The sequence below is a fragment of the Diprion similis genome, chromosome 8 (assembly GCF_021155765.1).
Source record: "Diprion similis isolate iyDipSimi1 chromosome 8, iyDipSimi1.1, whole genome shotgun sequence".
In the NCBI taxonomy this organism is placed as follows: Eukaryota; Metazoa; Arthropoda; class Insecta; order Hymenoptera; family Diprionidae; genus Diprion; species Diprion similis.
Window position 1 is genome coordinate 6,767,630 of NC_060112.1, and position 20,667 is coordinate 6,788,296.

At 36.5% G+C, this 20,667-nt stretch overlaps 4 protein-coding genes across 6 annotated transcripts; 2 read left to right on the top strand and 2 right to left on the bottom strand.

Annotated features, from left to right (window-relative positions):
* Positions 1-1,323: 1,323 nt before the first annotated feature.
* On the bottom strand, positions 1,324-3,433 carry LOC124408981 (dimethyladenosine transferase 1, mitochondrial). Its single transcript, XM_046886358.1, has 3 exons — positions 2,671-3,433; positions 2,383-2,536; positions 1,324-2,237 (listed from the first exon to the last, which is right to left on the bottom strand). Exons 1-3 carry the CDS (start codon positions 3,296-3,298, stop codon positions 1,988-1,990), a joined length of 1,032 nt encoding a protein of 343 aa, XP_046742314.1. The 5' UTR covers positions 3,299-3,433; the 3' UTR covers positions 1,324-1,987.
* Positions 3,304-4,228, bottom strand: LOC124408985 (cytochrome c oxidase assembly factor 3, mitochondrial). Its single transcript, XM_046886361.1, has 2 exons — positions 4,143-4,228; positions 3,304-3,672 (listed from the first exon to the last, which is right to left on the bottom strand). The coding sequence occupies exon 2, from the start codon at positions 3,659-3,661 to the stop codon at positions 3,398-3,400; it is 264 nt and encodes an 87-aa protein (XP_046742317.1). The 5' UTR covers positions 3,662-3,672; positions 4,143-4,228; the 3' UTR covers positions 3,304-3,397.
* Positions 4,229-4,445: 217 nt separating this feature from the next.
* Positions 4,446-7,785, top strand: LOC124408979 (regulator of MON1-CCZ1 complex). Of its 2 annotated transcripts, none has more exons than XM_046886354.1 (12): positions 4,446-4,647; positions 4,754-5,059; positions 5,181-5,355; positions 5,432-5,591; positions 5,674-5,779; positions 6,001-6,154; positions 6,233-6,296; positions 6,373-6,592; positions 6,667-6,836; positions 6,956-7,231; positions 7,333-7,590; positions 7,731-7,785. In XM_046886354.1, exons 1-12 carry the CDS (start codon positions 4,528-4,530, stop codon positions 7,738-7,740), a joined length of 2,019 nt encoding a protein of 672 aa, XP_046742310.1. In that variant the 5' UTR covers positions 4,446-4,527; the 3' UTR covers positions 7,741-7,785. The 2 variants fall into 2 exon arrangements, with proteins under 2 accessions (XP_046742310.1, XP_046742311.1); XM_046886355.1 differs by having other exon boundaries at positions 4,520-4,650; positions 4,726-5,059.
* A 423-nt stretch (positions 7,786-8,208) lies between these two features.
* LOC124408976 (transcriptional regulator ATRX-like) lies at positions 8,209-14,495 on the top strand. Of its 2 annotated transcripts, XM_046886345.1 has the most exons (5): positions 8,209-8,424; positions 8,532-8,648; positions 9,337-9,915; positions 10,085-14,062; positions 14,093-14,495. In XM_046886345.1, the coding sequence occupies exons 1-5, from the start codon at positions 8,335-8,337 to the stop codon at positions 14,357-14,359; spliced, it is 5,031 nt and encodes a 1,676-aa protein (XP_046742301.1). In that variant the 5' UTR covers positions 8,209-8,334; the 3' UTR covers positions 14,360-14,495. The 2 variants fall into 2 exon arrangements, with proteins under 2 accessions (XP_046742301.1, XP_046742300.1); XM_046886344.1 differs by having other exon boundaries at positions 10,085-14,495.
* Positions 14,496-20,667: the final 6,172 nt, after the last annotated feature.

The following is a 20,667-nucleotide window of genomic DNA, read 5'->3' on the forward strand; positions in this document are numbered from 1 at the left end:
GATAAAGTTTCCTCAATTTGGGTGGATTTAACTTAATCTGATAGTGAATGAATTTTATTTATCGAATTAGATGAATTCAAATGGCATCAATTATTTGAATGGCGCTACTACGATCTTTACTCTGGATGGGAGAAAAAATTAATCAAACAGCAAATCTCGTATATATTTGAACCAAAAGAAAAAATCATAAATTATCGAATCAAGTAAATCAGGGAAAACAAGTCATTTTTCTCTGAGTGATGTAATCTTGAGGCTGCATCGTTTTGTACCGTCCATGTAGCGTTTTGAAGAGGTTGACCGTTTCCACGTCGTCTTATTAGATAAAAATTAGGACGAATAGTGAAAAAGTGTAAAACGCCTTATTCGATCAGGCCTAGGTATGTCTAACGCGAGTTGGCCTGTCTTACTTCAGGGGTAAGACAAGTTTGCGGCTTTTATCTGCAGGTTTAGTAAATTGACTGAAGTGCGAAAATTTGTGGCATCATCGATATCCGTATAAACTGGAAAGAATTTCAACATTATCACAGTAAAAACTGCAAAGATGTTGATCAGAGGTATTTTGCAAAAAATTATCAGTTTATTTCAGAGACGTGAAAAAGATTTGTATATAGTAAAAAAATCTAAAATTTTCTCACAAAGATTCTGGCATGAAAAAGTACAACATTATTTTTTATATGTCCAAAAAAATTATTTCAAAAACTGTGTTAAGAAACGAATGGAATGAAAACAATTTGCATGTATGAACTGCGTGTTGGAGATTGAATGAATTAATTTCAGTTTACTGGGATATCGGTCTTTAGCTAGAAACCGCAGAGAAGCTGTCAAATATCGTATGTTAGCTTTTTTATTTCTTCCTTCATATAATTCTTCGCAAAAAGTCGTGTACAATTAAGTAAATTCCTGAAGACACTGTATAAAAGAGTTTCATATATATATATGAATATATATAATAGTAGGATAAGCGATTCCTAATACCATTTAATATATTCCCTATTATAATTATTATGTATACATATGTATACTGTAAAATTATTTAATATTCTAATTCTCCTAAAATCGATGAGTAGCTGTGATATTGACTGGTGTATTGGGATTCATAATGATAGATGTAGTCTGCAATTCGTTACGTAGTTGCAATCGGATATACAAAATGTGAGCACATAAATTTAGCGGTAGAATAAGCCACGATATCTTATAATAATAAAAGAAGGGGATTCTGCAGAATCGAACTCGCCTTGAGCCGAGAAAATTGTAATTACGGTCACGAGAGAGCATTTCTTTGAATCGATTGCTGTAGATTTCTAACAATAACAATCGGGGTAATTAAGCTTAGGAATTTTTTATTGGCGTACAAAGAACCGAATGTGAATTGAGAGCCGCGAAACAGGGTAACTCGTATTTCAATTTTCATTTATGTCATTACTTGTATTCGACGCCTCTTTAATGTACGTAATCGTATACCTACCCTAACACGATTTCGTATACTGTAATATAAATCTCATTTAATCTATAAGATTATTCTCTTTTCTTTTCATTCCTTTTTTATGTATATAATGAATAATTCTGATGTAGAAATTTCCACATATTAAAAGCATGAAGAGCTTATTATGCAGTGATTAAATAAAATATAAATTACAGATGTAATTATAGATATTGAAACGAGATAATTCAATAATCGTCTAACGCTTCCGAAATCTCGACAAAATAATCAATAAGTAATTCATCTTGCTCCAACTAAGTTGACAATGGAGGTGACATAATGAAGATCCGTTCCAGCGTTTTGATAAACTGTCAATTTATTTTGGATAAAGAAAACAGTGCATAAAGTAAATGCAAGTTAAAATACACTTCTATATATAGTTTGATATAGCGATTTTTTGAATCACTGACTACAGACAATTGTAACTGATTATCGTTGTGGTCGATCTTTGCAATTTGATCAACAATTCGATCAATGCTTACCAACCACACTTGTAAAGCGATGTTTCTACATTGAATTAGCGCTAACTTCCTCCACTGTAACGTCCGACGTATGACAATGTGATAATAATTTGTTACTAGCTCTGTAATTGAAAGACTCTATGCCGGGATGCTTTTCACACAAGTATTTGTACGCTGTGCAGAGGCGATCTATTTCCGCTACTTCAAGCATAAACGGTCTTGTCGTGGGGTCAACTTCGGCTAGCTTTACCATCATCATTCCAAGCTCCTTTCGAGAAGAAAGCGGAAACAGAGTCCTGAAAGATAGCAAACAACCTTTAACAAGAATCGATGCTACTAATAGATGAATTAGGAACTGGAACAAGTCTACAAGGTAAACGATCCACAATTAAAGTTCAGCCATATGTCTAACATGCGTTTGTCAAATTCCAGCATACTCACTCTGTACATTTCACAACGTATTTCTGACGAAAACTGAATATGTGCCGAGTAACTTTCTCAAATAATTCAAATTCATGGTTTGTACGAGGCTGTACCAGTGGTGTAAATGTCACGACTCCAACATCTACGTCAGGCTGTGGAACAAATGCTTTGCCTATAGCAAAGCAGGTGGTAATTAGATGAGGGATTTTTTAATGAACTCTGAGATAATTCATCCAAAAAGATAAGCACAAAAACGCATGTGCTTCAAATTAATACAGTAACAGCAAAACTGAAATGTTTGCTCACCGGGAATGATGAACTTTAGCGTTGGTTTAGTCCAAGCCTGTGCCATGACTGACAATCTGCAGCGATCCCGAGCATATGCTTCTGAGACAAGGCGTTCAGCAACTTCCTTTTGAAAGGTAAGTGTCATTCTGGTTCTTCCCATGGCCCACGGTCCGCTTTTCTCAGAGATAGCTTTAAGCCAGACGATAATAAGATGGGTTGAAAGGCTGAATGGCAGATTGCCGATCAAATGAATCCTTGGAGAGATATCGTCCCAGCTTTTCTTTTCGCACTCAGGAAATACGTTCAAATTTACTTTCAATATATCTCCTATGATTATTTCCATTTCGCCATTTACGTTTTGAAACGTTTCTTGGAGCAGCTGCAACGTAGGCAAAAATCTATCATCTTTTTCAACTACTATTAACTTCTGGGGATACTTTCTCATTATGGATCGCGTCAATCCCCCTGGTCCAGGTCCGACTTCCAATATATGTGCATCTTTTATTCTACCTGCCATTTTGATGATTTTATCTGTGAGACGTTCGTCCATTAAGAAGTTTTGGGACAACTGTTTACGTGCTTGAAGGCGATACAGTTTGACCAAATCTCTTATCGAGGGCAACGGAGGTAATCTTAGAACACTCATTTTGATGTGAACTTATTATTTTCTGTATATTTTTTCAGTGTTAGATCGTAACAATCTATGAATATATCTAATACTATATTATTGTTGTCTTCGTGATAATTACTGTTCTGTCGTTTTTGCTGGCTCTTCAAAATCATCAAGAAAATTTTCCTGGCGAACTGCGTACATGGAGTATCCGTATATTCCTAAAACCATTGCCCCTAGCGATAGACCGGTTATTCTATTGTTTCTTCGCATTCGTTTCAACCTGTTTACTCTCTCAAGATTCTTCTCTTCTATAATCCGCATGTACTCTTGTTCCACAATCGACAATTTACGAAAGTTTTTCCCTTCGTGAATTTTTGGCATCTGCTCATCAGCCATTGCACAACGATCTGTAAACGGATGAACAAAACTTTAATGAGATCCGGATTCATCAATTTTTATCCTATTTTGTGATTGCGCCGTCTTATGAACAAATAATATTCCATATCTTGTAGAAGTTCTTTTTTATTATCATTCAATTCAATACAAGTATAGCATCGTTTAGTGTAAGAGTGAAATAACGTTCTTTGTGACACCATAGCGACTAGAAATATATGGATATTAATCACGCGGCAACAAAACTGAGAGTCAGAGTAAATTATCGAGGAGAATAAAAAAATCATTGTAAACCGAAAAATTCCTCAGTTGATCAATCATCGTCAATAAATTTTTGTGGGTAGAAATTAGAGGTTAGAAAGTCGCGGAGTCTACCCGCGTTCCAAGTACCTGGACATTTGTGACCGTGATACTTAATCGAAACCGTTAACCGCGAATAACGTCACTTAATTGTAAAAACCGTTGATATATTGCAATGACTCGCCTCTATGTTGCAAGAAATACGGGATGATCTTCAATCCAAGTACGTTATGTCGATTGCTACCATGAATACCATGATGTCCATGATGATGCTCATACGATGATGATGATCATGAGGCCCAGTATTATTAGTATCTTCAAACTCTGCTAGATGGCGCCACCATTGCATAAACCGTCACTTACCTTACTGACGATTGCAGTTGTCTCTACATCACTTGCCGACCGTGGTCCGTAGGTAGTTTCGTTAATGATAAATGTTTTTAGCCAATTGCATCTTCGAATAGCTTGGAAATAACCAATGAGATGGCTTTTGATGTTTGAGCCAATTTACCAACACGTGTGAATCAGGTTGTTGTTAGTCAGTTCTGTGAGCTGTCAAATAGCGAAAAATGGAAGCGTCGAGTAGCGAAGGAAACGATGATTATTACCTGGAATTGTCGCCTGACCCCGTAAGGTTCGAGTCGATAAGTCCGTTGACGAATGTTTTCTTCGATGACACGAACAAGCAGGTCTCGTTATTTTGACTTTCTTAAACCGCATTGATTGCCTAAAATATTACTGATAGATTATCTTTCGTCTGATGGTTGCTTGACCGCTGCAAAATTCATGCTATAGGTATTCGCTGTTCGCTCAGAGGGCGTCATCGGGGTCTTGGTCAAGGGCCCCGAGCACAATTTGAACTTTAGAATGGAAGACAAGGGTCCCATAATCTCGATCAAGTTCTCGCCTGACATGAACATCCTTGCGATACAGCGGACTAATACATCCGTCGAGTTCATCAATTACTCGTCGGTCTCCGGATTGGACAATGTGGAATACTCGCAGTCCTGCAAAGGGAAGAATGCCTCTATCGTAGGCTTTGTCTGGACACACAGCAATGAAATTTTATTGGTCACAGATCACGGAGTAGAACTGTTTTTGGCGAGTATTAAGCAGAGATTTTCTTCTGCCTACTTTACTCTACTTCTATCTGGATCGCTGCACAAAAAGTATCATATAACTCTGCATAGACCTCAGATCAATAATACTCAAAATTTTTTAGGTGGTTCCAGAGAAGCGAACTGTGAAAGCCCTCAAATCCCTTAGTTTGGGTGTCAATTGGTTTGTCTTCTGCCCTCAGAGCTACCTCGTTCTCCTCTCGTCTGGCACCATTGGTAACCAAATGCAAGCGCTGCATATCACTCCTGGAAACTTGCACAAGCTCGCCAAATTTGAAAGTGAGTCAAAATTCTCGTGTTTAACTTTGAAAAATTGATTAGCCGATTAACGGAGATAGATGTTACATCGTTTTAGTGGAAGCTGGAGCCACGAAACCTGGGAAACTCGCAGTTTCAGAGAGAGACGTAGCATTGGCAGTTCTTTACGGAATCCCGTCAATAATTGTGCTGCGCCATCAACCAGGAATCAGTCGAAGCCTTGGTACGGCTCAAGTCTACGTCTACACAGTACATAAGTAATTTCGTAATTTGTTTTTTTCTGCGATTTTGCCTCTTTCAAAGTACTCTCAATGATTCATCGATGATTTACTGTTCCAGAATGCTCACGATAAAGAAAAGCCACATTTTGAAACTTGACACTAGTGGCCGATTCGCTATCAATGTTGTTGACAATCTTATAATTGTGCATCATCAAGCATCCGAAGTAAGTCTTGTTCACGAAGAAGTACATTTTCGAAAACAGGATTTTTTAGGCAATTAACTGATCCGAAATAAACCCACTGATGTCTATTGTTTAGTTTATAAAAACAGTTTAGCATCATTTTTTATTACTGGATGTGAACCAATTAGAATCACTTTTTCTTGCCATTGAGACACATCAGTCTTTGAGTTTTATCTCGAGAGTAATTGATTGATAAATTACAGACTTCGATGATCTTTGACATTAAATTGCCAGGAGTGAGCGACGGCACTGTGATACATCATACCAGTATAGCTTCACCCAAGCCGATAAGACCATACAGTTTGAAGGTCCCTGGCACGACTTTGCTAGAGCAATTGTCTCAGCCCTGTCTACTTTGTATCCTTTCAAAAAAAAAGATAATGATTGTAAAAATAACAACATTGATCACCAAGCATTTTACTTAATTTCTCGCAGATTCCCCTAGCTGGGTTGTTTTTCAGCCGAATATAATAATCGATGCGAAATTAGGATGCCTTTGGTGAGTTCAGAAGGAAAATATTCAACGTCTTTTCAATTTAGAAGTGTAAAAAAACGAAGTTGTTGATTATTCACAGGTTTGTTAAACTGCGGCTTGAATCGTTGATAAAATTAATCCCTGACAAGGTACAGCTCGTCGAGTTTTTAATGCAACGAAAAGATTCCAAGCAAGTTTTGATGCAAGTTCTGAAGGAGAATGTTACTCAGCTACCGTCGAGCTTGTTGTACATGTCAACAATTTTTGACAAGTTGAACTCTGTCTATCGTAGTCACCTCGAAAACGAGTTGCAAAGCCAAGTAAGTGACCGTTGTGGCTAATAATAGTGATAAAGAACCCCTTTCACCTTCATCTTCCATTGATCAATTTACAGATGGGAACGCCGCTGCAAACTGGATCCAAAGGTGTCACCACAGTATTGGAAGATATTAAATACAAACAAATAATCGATCAGAGTGACATGTACACTCACATACTGTCGAAATTTCCCGAGGACACGACAGAGCCGAAAATGGTGGTTTGGATACTGTTAGAATACATCAGGTACATACAGGCCTTGGCAAAAACTATAGTTTGAAAAGGTTTTTTTTAGCGTATACCCAGGCCGGAAGCTCCCTGAGTATAGCGTCTCTAAATAAACTTTTTCCGGTTCTTTTCCTCAGGTCTCTGGCTGATCACGATATACCTGTTCAGCACTACCTCCACGAATTGGTAATCACGACTTTGGTTCACCGGAAAGCTTACTATCAGCTGCATCAGCTGCTACAGTATCACGTTGTCGCTGACTCTAAACCACTTGCCTGTCTTCTACTCTCTTTGGAAAATCTCTATCCAGCTGCTCACCAGCTTGCGCTAGACATGCTCAAGCGATTAGGAAATGCACACGAAGAAATAATGGAAGTCTTGCTTTCCAAAGGACACATATTACCGGCTTTACGGTGAGCTGGACACCCTAGAAAATGCCTTTTGTGATTGCAAAAAAGAAATTTCATATTTCAAGGTGATCCATTTGGAGAAAATACGTATTTTTCTGTTACAGGTACGTCCGATCGGTCGGAATAATCGATCAAGTTTCTGCTCGGAAATTTTTGGAAGCAGCAAAGACCACGAACGATCCTAAGTTATTTCACTCCGTTTATAAATTCTTCGAACATCGTAATTTGAGACTCCATAACACAACTGCTTTCACAAGAGGGGAACATTGTCAAACATATGTACAGCATTTTAAATATTTATTCCAAGAAACTGACAATGGCTGTAATTCGGATACGAATTCAAATGTATCGGCTATGTCATCATAGGTTGAATTGCAATTTATTTGCAAATTGTAAACAGTTATACATATTGATTTGGTACTGCAGTGAATATCGGGTTATAATAGAAACAGCCATGGTATGTACCAAATAATCGAATGATTTTTTTTCCCTCTACCTTAAGGTTCGACTGAAATTATCTGAAATAATTAACTCAGCATTCGCATTTCATCACGCTTTTGTGTTTTGTTTAACGCGAACAATCCACAAGACCAGTCTGATCAGGAATCTGTAGAATTTGTAAACAGGTTTTTAAATGGTACGTAACGTGCATAAAAAACCAAAAAGATGCAGAAAGTAAGGAACTAACAATCTAGTTGTAATCTTACAGTCATTACGTTTCATTTTTCATACTGTTCTGTGATACATTATAATTAAGCCTGTGTTGAGAATGGTGCTGCTTGAAGCTCTGTTGTGTAAATTATAATATTATAAAACATTCCCGTGAGATACGTTATTCTGAGGATAATATATGTACAATGTTTGTTTTCGAGTTCATTATTATTGACTAAATTTTATACATGGGTAGATTATCGCTGTCACATATGACAAGTTGTCAAAAATTCGAACATCGCTTATTTCTACAACAACAATTTACAAAACTTTCACCGAATGCATTGAATGCATTGACTAAATGTAGGTACGCAATAGTAGCTACGTTCACGTTGTCGCCGAAGCAATCTCTACAGCTTCAGGCATGCAAACTGATAGCTGGTAGAAATAACAAAATGGCGATGATGGTCGGAGATCTAATTGAACGAGTGAATACAATCTGTGAAAATAAACAAGTACTTAGTGAATTAGCGAGAAATAACGAGGTGAAGATTAATTGCGTAAAGTGTCAACTATACGAATACATTTTTTTATCATTGAATCCGTATCGCTAGGATCGATTAAAGCGTAATTGTTCTGCCGCATTTTTCAGTTCGACGAACCCAGCAAAGAAGAACTCGACAAACTATTCCATAAATTGAACGCTGAGAATGCCAGGGAAATTGTGAATCACATGCACAGCTATGAGCCAGCTTGGCACAACAAAAAGGTGAGCCAAATTGCTGTCAACGCTATCGAAATCCCCCGCGTCATAACCTCAAATTACGTTCGTGTTGACATCGCAGCTCGGTTGTCCAACTCGGAGATTTTTGTTTATGAAGTCGCAATGTCTTAGGTAATCGCTGCTAGATAAACAATCGCTCAATTTGGCTATCGGATGTATTACAAAATTTTTATAAATTGTAGAGAAATGAAGTTTTTTTTATTATAACTTCTGATTTTTTTTTTTTTTTTTTTTTCTATTTTTTTATTATTATCACACTGCACATTATAATTTTTCTGTACCAATGCCAAATAATCTGTTGACATGATGATGCGCTATGTTTACATTCCCCGCCACAATGTCATAATAAAAACTTTTCTATGTTCCAATTATGTAACACTTATCGTTATTTTCATTATCTTGGAATAAAAAAAAAGAGGACAAAACACAAGATAATATTGTTTTAGAACCTTAAATAATCTATCACTAGTATCAAAATCAATGGAAATTCACCCTGATTCATGTTGACGAGAAAATCGATGTTTTGGATTAATAAATGAAACTGGATTCCTAATTTTTAGTTGAAGTTTCTTCTTTGAAGAATTAATTTATTTGGAGAACAGTATCACACGAAGCCAATATTCAGCTAGTTTTTTTGTTCGATTAACCAAGTAAAAAATCATATTTTCTCTAGGTGACAGGACGCCTTTACGGTCCTATACCAGGAATACCATGCGGTTCTTGGTGGGGAATAAGGATGGACTGTTCGAGAGATCGCATGCATGATCCTTTCAGTTTAAGCGTGCAATGTGGTCCAGTAGGAGCAGTTTCGGTCTGCACCTCACATTCAGAAGAGGATGTTGACTTGGGAGACGTGTTGAGCTTCACAGCTGATCCAAGCGCTGAGAAACAAGGTCGCTACGTCAAGGGCAAAGAGCAAACCCCGGAGAATAGGTCCTTGATCTTGAGCTTGGAGAATCGGGTGCCGATACGCATAATCAGGAGCTACAATTTGTCCAATGAATACTCGCCAAAAACGGGGTATCGCTACGACGGCCTGTATGTAGTCATAAAATACTGGATTGGTGTATCTCCGGAGACAGGTTCAAAGTGCTATAAATTTGCACTAAGACGACTCCTCCACCAGGATCCTCCACCCTGGAAATTGCAAGCTCCTTGTGACAAAGGCTTTGATCCAGGTGCCAATAGCAGCGATACGATTATATCTCGATGCATTTCTACAAAGAAGTTTCAGGGCAGAGATGGTAAAATGGTAATTCGTTTATTGCTACATTTTTTTCCATGAATGCTTATTTGCTTGTACAAAGTACGTCGATATAGGTTGAAATTCTGTACTAAATGTAAATTGCAGCAAAATCTGTGAATGAATTTCTCTAGGAAAATGTCTCGATATATTTTTTTAGCAACTATTCTTTTTCCAGTCGCAACTGCATGCACCTTGCAACGATAATCCGAGTAAAGCTGCTAAATCCGTGGAGAAAGAGAAACAAAGTTTTTTGAAAGAAGAAAGATCATCAGTTGGAAGAGCTGGCAATTTGAGTGGACACGATATTACGACGACAGTGTCAGTTTTACCAGGTAAAAAAATCGCCTTGGATGATCATACACATGTTCAAGGTAGCACGATCGTTACTAGACGTGTATCCAAAAAAACACCAAACAACAAATCCGACGGGAAGCAACTAATTTCTGAGGCTAGTAACAAACCGTCCAGTGAAACACAGCCACGAAACGAACCGGGTGAAGAAGAAGGAATGAAGTCTCAGGGTACCCGACTCCAGAACACGAACATATCGATTCGGTACGATTTATATGATTCTTCTCACAACATTAAGCAGCGTGGTTCCAACGTCGCTACTCACAGCAGTGGCGGAAGTTGCGTGTTTAAACCACGTGTGCACATTGTTCCTACGAGACAGCTGCACTTTGCAGGAGTTGATTCGTCGCCTGGAAGCAGTAGCAGGACGATTTCGAGTGTGAAAATGGAGCGAGTCAAGTCATTCAGCGGTGCGAAAAAGTTGAACCTTAACGAAGTTTGTAATGAAGGAGAAATTTCGTCGCTGATCCATCAACAAAACCCGCAATTATCTGTGGAACACTCGTATGCTACGCAATTGACAGAGTCGTTGGAACTGCGCTGCGAAAAGGTTGAAGAAAATCGTCAAAATTTTGTAAATAGGGGGACGGATGAAAAGGAAGCGCTTCTGAAACCTTGTCAAAGGGAAAGGAGACATAAGAAAAATAGTCGAGAGTGTGAATCTCATATATCTCCTTCGATGGAGCAGACAGAAGTACGAAAAACCTTTGATGCTTTGAATAGAATTCAATCAACTATCAATGACGATTCTTTTTCTGGAGACACGTTGACTGGAAGAAAACTTGCAGATGTTACGATCCCTTCGCCGTCTGAGAGTCCACCATTCAAGGGATTCGTATCAGCGAGAGAAATCGAGAGGAAAAAATTATGGCCCGAAGCGTTGGAAATGGCAAGTTCACTCACTGTTGAAAAGATGCTGGATATAATAACAGAGGAAAAGACTAGTCCAATGGCAAAGATGCTGATAAGTACTGTGATCGGATTCCCGAACGTCGAGACCCTTCCTGTCTGCAACAATAACAAAGAAACCACGTTAACGAACGTTCATTATGAAGGGCTAGATAATCCGACGCAGAGAGCGACATATCGGAATAAAACTGGAGTGCAAACTGCCCTAAATAAACGAACACCATTGAGTATGAGAACCAGATCCTGTGCTAAACTCTGTGAGCAAACAGTGGCGAAGACTGTTCAAGAAAAAGAAACCGTCCCTAATGTTTCCAGTGAAAGGTTGAAGATGGTCGACAAAACTATATTGTGTTTGGAAAGAATCGGCGATGACTATCCGACGAAAATGTCGCGTTCGAGGCAACTCAGATGCTTGGATAACAGCAAAGAGCAAAACATCATCGAAATAGTTTATGCCGGTGAAGAGTCTGTCGGAAATCAACGAGCGGTGACAACAAATTTGAATCATTCACACAGGCTGAGGTCCAGCGGGAAAGTGGACGTCGGTGAAAAGCCAACAATTAAAAACCCTGGTATCAAAGCCACCGAACAACCACCCATGCTCGTTAGCAGAGCGAGAGAAGTTTGCGTTCGGAGTAACAGAAATCTGCAATGGCCTGACGCAGTGAACACCAATGCTGCTAATCACGTAGTAACAAGGCGTAAGAGCAACTCCGAGTCTTGCAAAGGTGATGGAGAAGCTAATGCATATGAAACTGTTCCGAGAGGAACCGAAAACCAGTCAAACAACACGTCGAGTAGTGCGAAGTCGGTTGATACGGTCGACTGTTCAAAAATAACTAAAGATTCGTGTATACAATTGAAAGACCAGAATGAAACGAACGGCTGTTTGATCGGTGCGAGGAAATCTTCAATGCCAAATAAGCCAGAATTTGTCGAAAGAACAGACAATGCTTGTCTTCAAAAATTTCTGCACAGTGATCAGACGCTTGTGACGAAATCGACTGAGAAATCTAACGGCGAACGAATTTCAGGTAACAAAGTGTTGAATTTTCGGGGAAATATGGTTTCGGAAAGACTGCAGGAATCCAAAACAACTTCTCAGAGTTCTGAGGCGCGTGATATCACTGCAGATTCGGTGGCTCGAAATTTTACTAGCGATATCAATAAGCCATCGAGTCTTAAACCGCTTGGTGGAGTTACTCGTTCCAAAGAATCTGGGCTGGTGTCTAGGAAGAAAGACAGATCGCCGGAAAAGATCAGACTGGCAAAAAGGCCGAGAGTTCGTGTTAAACACAAGCTAGAAATAGCAAATTTAGTCATAGACATGAACATGAGCCCCAGATCGCAGATCTCTAAGTCAAGATCAGGTCGGTCCCTGAGGGGCGTTGATTACTTGCGTGGCGGAAGGAGTTGCCCGACTATCCTGGACCAGTCGAGGAAACGAAGGAACACCGAGCCCATTCAGCACACGTCAAGTTTGTCAAAGCAGATGAGAAAAAATGCCCAGATCTCAAACTCTTCCATCCGAATTGCGGATGCGACGAATTCCATGAAGGAGCTTAAACTTCGAAACAAGTCAGAAAGGGACAAATCACTATTAAACAATAACAACAACGACAACAACGGGGATAGTAAGAACAGTAATTCGATGCGACGGATCGGCAGAACAGAGAAAATCGTGACAAAAATAAAGAAACCAACGAAAGCTAAGAAGTCTAACATTGTTACAGCGAGGAGAGCGATAGCAGACATACCGAAGATGATTCGTAAGCAAGATTTGGTGGCAACGGCCAAGAAACAGCCCAGCGAAGTACCTCCGAGACCCACGAGACGAGAGGCTATGACCAGAACACGGAGTGGAAGAAGTCCGAGAAGTTTAACCATTGGGAGACTCTGCATTCGCAGACCATTGCTTCAGAGTGGCGAAACCTATGCACTAACGAAGAAGAATAAGAGGGATACGAGTGAGAGAGCAATTAAGCAAAATTCAAAGCCTGGTAAACAGCCGTTGCCCCGGAAAGAGCCAGCAAAATTCGCGCGGCTTAACTACAACGTCGAAAAACGGTCAACTGAGGTGCGGACGAAGTCAAAAATGGTTAGCGTTATGGTGCAGTGTTCTCTGATTCCAAATCCTCCGGAATCTCCCACCTGCGATCTCGATGCCACCTGTCACTCAAAGAGAAACAGTCCATCAGATACAAGCGTAAACACTGGATATCTGATCAGTGAATACATCGGTAGTCCTCGTAATTCTGAATCGAAAAGAGTGAAACACGAGGTGATCGATTTGATTGAGATCAAGTCTGAGAGCGGCGGCGAAAACGTGGTCGACTGCCAGTTGGACGACGACGAAATCGACAGGGTAGAAAATGCAGCCCTTCGAATAAAGCCTTCGACTAGTAATCCAGTCTTGTCAAAGTCGAATCGCAAGAAATCGACCCTTGATTTGGCATACCTCAACGATCAGCGAAACAAGGATTCGCTTTCGAACAGAGGATTTGTGCGCTACGTTCCAGGCCAAAGACAGCCCGTCGTTGTCCCGGTGAAAACGGCGGGGGTAAAATTCATGATCACGAAGCTAGAATCGATTGGATTCAAGCCGATAAAACCTAGGATTCATTCCAACGACGAGTCGGAACGCGGGCGGCGAAGCACCAGCGACAGTCCCAGAATATTATACGTGAGCAAGGTCGTGAAACGAGGTGTAAACGAGGAATACGACAAGTATACTAGCGAGGAGAATAACGTGGTCCAGTACATGGACAGTGAGTTATGCTACGAGGACATAGAGAACGAAGACAAAGATTTGTGCGTTCAAAAAATGGAGTTCGTCAAATTCGGGGACAGCATAGACGAGGAGAGTTTCGATATCTCAGAGTTGTACGGTGAAGAGGAAGAGGAGGAGGAGGAGGAGGAGGAGGAGGAGGAGGAGGAGGAGGAGGAGGAGGAGGAGGAGGAGGAAGAAGTGGAGGAGGAAGACGAGGAGAATGTCAAGGACGAAGAAGAACAGGAGGAGGATTTTGGACGTGACCTTAAATCGGAATGGCAATCTCAGCTCAACGAGGATGGAACCAGTTCAAATTTCGATTACGAACAGTCGGCTGCTGATTCTGATGGCGACGTACCGCCATGGCACGGATGGAGGAAAATTGTATCCAACAAAGAGACACATTTTGTTGGGTGGTAAATAATTAAAGTCTGATACTTTGGTTGAGGTACAAAAAAAAAACCAAACGAAACCTAATTAATCCGGTAGTTATTCGTGCCTCGGAATGGCTTTGCGTTTTTCTATTTTAACTCCGGATGCGGTTTAATATTACAAACGAAATGAACATAGTGTATACCATGAGGGTGTTACAGTCCAGGTGATCAAATTTATTATTCAAAATGTGGCCTTCTCATCTATTGCAGATCGGATTATTATTGTGGAACAAAGACGCGGTATCTGTGTCGAGTTTTCTATGGTTTTAACCGGTACTGGAGAGAAAAATATGTGTGTAACAAATAAACTATCCTGCACGTCTTCACCCGTTCTTTTATTGAAATTTGAAATTATGGAGTTCTGTAGGTATGTTCGATTCGCTGAGTACAATTTTTCACTCCAAATGTTCTTCCTGAATAGTTTATTGAAAAATGAATATGATTTTACATTGAGCATTGAATTTCGCCTTTATTTTAATACGTGGGGAAAAGTTTTGGCAAGAATTTATGTACAGTAAAGATTTTATTCTTTTTACTTCGTCTGATACAAATCGTTTCAGTATCCGAACAAAATTTTTTTAAGCCTGTTGTCATCTTCCTATATTATTATTATTATTATTGTTATTGCTATTATTATTATACAAAAGTTGTGACTACTTTTGTTTAAACGATGCAAAGTTTAAAACACGTTTAATACAAGAGCTAGATATTTGTTTTCTGCAGTCTTCTACAGAATTGATATCAGTGTCGGAAAATGTTCAGGGCTGTCTCCTCAATGTAAAATCAGCATCAGCCACCATCTTGGAAAAAACATCTTATCAAATATCTCGCGAACCGTGCATCGTACGACAAGAACACTAGGATTCTTTCTTGTAGATAATAAAGTTCTTTACAATTTTTGTATGAAACTTTTTCCTGTATAATGTATAGTTTTTGATTTATAGCACGCAAAACTTTTCCAAACATGATTATTGCTAAATATATAGCTAATGTTTGATAAAACAGTAAAAATGATTATGACCAAATTGGCAGAATATGCAAAGTAAAAAACTATGCCGCTATACAGGAAAAAAGTTTCGTACAAAAATTGTAGGGAACTTCATTATCTACAAAAAAGGTTCGCATGTTTTTTGTTGCACGATCTACGATTGACTAAATTTTTAATAAGATGAGTTTTCCGAAATGGTGGCTGACGCCCCCCCTCCGCAACCAACTTCAATTTACTCTCAGAAGACACCCCCAACATTTTCCAATAAGAACATTAATTTGGTAGAAAATTGCATTATGAATCTACTTTTTTCACTCTGTCTCTCGGACTAGTTCAAGAACAAATCTTGAGATACTTCGTTAACTTGTATATATAATATAATATCTAACGGAGCACGGTCTTCGTTATTTATTTAGGTAGGATTCAGGTTTTGCTGTTGCGAAATTGTTCGTTTGCTTTTCTATACGTGAACAGAACGTGCTTAACAACGTGTAGGTAAGATGTACTACTTATTACGGAGTAGTTGAATCATTAGTTGCTGCTTTGGTGTTATTCTTAGTCAGTTTCTGTTAGAATAAGTATTGCTATTTTCATTTGTCTTTCTTTTTTTTTTCAATTTCAATTGTACAACTAGTTAACAAATCTCGACAATGTGATCAAAGCCGAAATGTCGAATTTGATTTCCATTTAGTTTGATAGTATCCGCAGCAGTTGTGGATCTTCCAGGACCGCTTCAAATGCTGCAAAGGGCACGGTGACAAAGTGTTTATCTTTATAAGTTAAATTCGTTTGACTCAAAGTCCATGCGGTTCGGGTTCAAGAGTGTGGATGAACAGATCCAGCACTTGGGTTCAGTAAAGTCTATATACATAGTATATACATATACATAGTATATACATATACATATATAATCAAAGAGATATTAGAAGGTGTAACAACCACGAATTATTATTACTATTATTATTAATAATATGAAAATGTATAGAAATATTCTTGTATAATATATCAATAGTGTAAAGACAGGAGAAGAAAGAATATATTCAGTCAAACTAAACTTTAACGAATGACTATTAATTCTTTGAAAATATTAACGAGCACCTAGTATGTTTATTGGATAAAACTTATATATTATTTTATTAACCGATCATTGTTTTTATATAGTTATTAATATATACCCTAGTACGTATGTTATATATTATTTTTGTATTGTTTTTAAATAACAAGTATGTAAAGTTATTACGTTACTAACTTTCCTTAGTTTTCTTCTAGTATTCGTTTCTAGTTAGTAGCCATCATGTCAATGAGAAGTTTTCCTCAAAACCTGCTCTTTTCTTTTTTCGTTATTATCAAAGTCATAAGTAGAAATGTGAACAATAGTTGCAAAATTAATCCTACAATTATCGGTATGTATTTCTTATCCTTTTCTTATAACGGTGTCGTTCGATTTTCATGGTAACGCGACTGTAAATAAACAGAACTAATTATTGCTACTAAACCGAAATTAGTAAAACATAAAAAAAAATTTCTTTGCAAGTGATAAATTATTAGAAATGTAAGGTACATACATACATGAAACCGAAATTCGAATTGGAAGTAGAGATGAAAAAAACTATCTAAATGAACGTCATTAAAGTACGAGCAGAAAGACTGATCGTAATAGGCTGCTTGAAGAAAAATTGAAAGAAAACGTTTGAGAAGTCGGACCGGTCACGACACTTTTTATTCGTCCACTAAAATAACAGAAAACTGACAAGATTTTTTTCTCGTCAATTTTGTTTTACTCTGTCGGTGAAGAAAATTTAAATATAACAACGCGAGTATCACAAATCAAAATGGACACTATTTACAATATGAAAAATATACGATTTTCACACGAGAGAAGAGAAATTTTGAAAAATTAATCCTACCGTAGTGTCCGTTACTCTTTTTTATATTAGATGAAAAATATATTTTTATACATAGTGTCACAAATAAAAGCGAAACTGCAAGTAATAATCGTATGTCGGACGATAAATTCAACATATGTATAAATATATGTACATATATTGATATATAATTTTATTCTATATATATTTTTCTAAATGTCAATACTGATAATAAATGTTATTTGAAAAAACAGTCCGTACGTACCTCGTAAGAAACTATGCAATTAAACTACTAATTTAATTAGGATGAATAACGGAGTAGTATTATAGTTCGTTTGCTTTTTTTTCTTCTCATATTTATTCCAATAATACTGTACACAGTAACATAAATTTTTTTTTCATACTTTTTTCGTTCTCTGTTTATTTAATTTTGATTAAACAATAAACAATAATATTACATATTCAATATTATATTTTTTTTTTCTTGGTCAAAATAATTATAATAATTACGTAGACGAATGAAATATTTTTGCACAATGTAACATATTCACAGATTAAATTCATATTTCAATTTTTCTCTCTTAATACATTACACATATATATTAGGCATTTCACACAGATACGATCTAGATAGACCCTTGATCTCTGCCTTTCGGACCACGATTTTTTTACCTTGCTTCAACTCTAACACACTCTAACTTTTTTTTAAATTTTTAAAATAAAATTTGATTCTTTTATAGTTTTTCAAAATGTAAATACGGAAAACAATTTAGCCCAGATTCTAAAAATTGAAAAAAAATCTCAAAATCCCAGTATCAGACATCGAAATTTTCGAGCCCAGTCCGGAAGTGGGCCGCCGTTCGCTTCATAATTTATTGTATTTTATTAGATAAACTTTTGTTTCTTCATCAGAAGCAAAAACCAGATCACTAGAATTTTGCTGGAACATATTTACACATAATAGGAGAGTAAAAAAAAACATCAGATTTTTTAATTGCACCTAACCATAGATTTGTTTCAATATTTATTGTAATATATTTATATACTATAATAAAACAATATATAATAAATACTTCGGGTTTGGATTCAAAAATTTTTATCTCTAATACTGGAATTTTTAGACTTTTCTCAGATTTTAAAATTTGGGCTAGTAATGTTATCATACAAAAATTATAGATGAATCAATCTATCTAAAAAATATTTAAAAAATCTGGGTGCCTTTTGAAGTCGAAAAAACAAGATAAAAAATTGCGAAACGAATTGAAGAGGTCGAGGGTCAGACCCAGGTCGAATCGGTGTGGAATGCCTCATTTATTGTGTATATTTTTAATTATTCGTTATATTAGATTCGCATAAGCCATTCATGATTAATTATTATCTATCTAAAATTTAGTTTATCCTCCTTTCTTCAAGTATATTATAGTTCCTCCTCTTTGTTCACACAGGAATATATATTTTTGTCATTTACTTCATTAGGGTGAGTTTTTTTTATTATGCATCGGTTTTAATGCAAATCAACATGACTGTGTTGTTGCAACAATTCTTAATCGACAGTTCATACAAGTTTTATGAGATTTTTGTTTTTGACTTTGTTCATGTACATTAAATACGTACAACAATACTTAGTATTTCTATATCATAATAGTCTATTTTAACAATACATTATGTACATTTATCCTTAAGATTTCAAGTTCTTGTTGTTGTTTTTCGTTTTCAAACTTTATTCATGGCCATCAAATGCGACGGGAATTCATTATTTTTCTTTCTTTTTTGAAACAACAGATCATATATCAATTTACTTTGAGTTATGTTTTATAATTCTACGCAAGGTAAAGAGAATAACAAAAATTACATAACAATAATACGTAAGAATGTATATAACTTATTACAGATTTTTATTATTGTTTGATCGATACAGAAAGACCGAGAAAGAAGGAGAGAGAGAGAGAGCAAACTTTTGGCAACAAACTATAAAAAAATAATTAACTAAAAGAAGTATTACAATGTTTAATTGTTTCTATTCAATATTCATAAAATTAAATGCAACATCGGAGAATCTCACTTTGAATGAATAACATGTTCACTTTCTTTTTCTTCGCAGTTCTTTATACTAAATGGATCATGATGATGATGATGATGATGACAACAACAACAATAATAATAATAATATGATACAAGCAATCAACAAAAGTTTTACATTTTTGTTTCATTAGATTCCATCATGGAATTTTATTAAACTGCTTAATCTTAAGCTGAATACAGCTGCATAGATCTGTTTGTATTTACACCAGGGCGCGGATAGTTTGATTTTTATTTTATTTTTCTTCATTGAAAATTAGTTTTTATTTATTTGTATGATTATTTCGAAATTCAAGCAAAGTTGTTTAAGGAAAAGAAATTTCCTACTTCTTTGAGATGGGTGTCGCCTACCCAAATCAATTATCAATATATTTCGTATATAGTTTACACACGAGAAACGAACAGCATTGCTATTTCTCTCGTGTTTTTCGAACATACGTTTCTTCTTTACGCAGTTATCAATACTTACCCATATAATAAAAATATTTTCTCAAACGCGTTATATTTCTATTTCTTTTTTTTTTTTTTCCTCCTAATTATAAAAAAACGTTGTTCATCAACGAGTATGCATATATTAACAATTTGCTAATTTAAATGGACGTACTTTTTAAATATTTTTGGCAGCGAAAATTTTTTTTTCAAATCATTATTATGCGTAAAGTACTTTCGGAATTTCACGAAATATGAAGATAGCGAAGAAAACAGAAGATAAAATGTAATATTTGAACGTATCACTATGCGGTTTGAAATCAGTTTGTCTTTTCTGTTTTTTTTTCCTTTGTTATTTTTACACTATATAAACCTACGTCGTCAAGTAATATAAATCTATTTAATTAAGTGCATGGGCATTATTAAAATAAATATTCTGTATATCATCATTATTCTTAGATATAATAACAAATATTCACTTCATTTACTTAGTTTTGGAACCATAATTACTTATTATAGTCAAGTATATAGTATGCTTATACCATGTACAGGCTCCTTTTTTCTCACAAGAACTTCTTTGCATTTCTCAAATGATTCGTGTCATGACAACTAAATTTTTTCTTTCTCACGTTCGCCTTTCTCTTCTTTTTTCGTTTATAATCCGGACAGAATTTGAATAAAAAAACAGGTCTAATCTCTATTCCTATTTCTTAAGAAATATGTTCGTACAACTACCATGACGTGTGCAATGGAAATCACAATGTTTCAGTATAAAAAAAAAATAACACAAATGATACAAACAAACTAGAGAGAAAAATGTTCACTTATAAATGAAATTTGTACACGTTGGTTGAAAAATTGTATAGAAGTTCTTCACGATTTTTTAATCAATTAATCAACTTCCTGAGAAAAGGAGAATTTAGTTTTGGACAA

Coding starts and splice junctions, on each gene's coding strand:
- LOC124408981 (XM_046886358.1), bottom strand. CDS start 3,298: ATGAGTGTTCTAAGATTACCTCCGTTGCCCTCGATAAGAGATTTGGTC. Junction 2,537..2,670: donor GCTAAAGTTCATCATTCCCG/GTGAGCAAACAT, acceptor GCTTTGCTATAG/GCAAAGCATTTGTTCCACAG. Junction 2,238..2,382: donor TACGTTGTGAAATGTACAGA/GTGAGTATGCTG, acceptor GCTATCTTTCAG/GACTCTGTTTCCGCTTTCTT.
- LOC124408985 (XM_046886361.1), bottom strand. CDS start 3,661: ATGGCTGATGAGCAGATGCCAAAAATTCACGAAGGGAAAAACTTTCGT.
- LOC124408979 (XM_046886354.1), top strand. CDS start 4,528: ATGGAAGCGTCGAGTAGCGAAGGAAACGATGATTATTACCTGGAATTG. Junction 5,592..5,673: donor TACGTCTACACAGTACATAA/GTAATTTCGTAA, acceptor TTACTGTTCCAG/AATGCTCACGATAAAGAAAA. Junction 6,593..6,666: donor AAAACGAGTTGCAAAGCCAA/GTAAGTGACCGT, acceptor ATCAATTTACAG/ATGGGAACGCCGCTGCAAAC.
- LOC124408976 (XM_046886344.1), top strand. CDS start 8,335: ATGGCGATGATGGTCGGAGATCTAATTGAACGAGTGAATACAATCTGT. Junction 8,425..8,531: donor AATTAGCGAGAAATAACGAG/GTGAAGATTAAT, acceptor CGCATTTTTCAG/TTCGACGAACCCAGCAAAGA. Junction 9,916..10,084: donor AGGGCAGAGATGGTAAAATG/GTAATTCGTTTA, acceptor TTCTTTTTCCAG/TCGCAACTGCATGCACCTTG.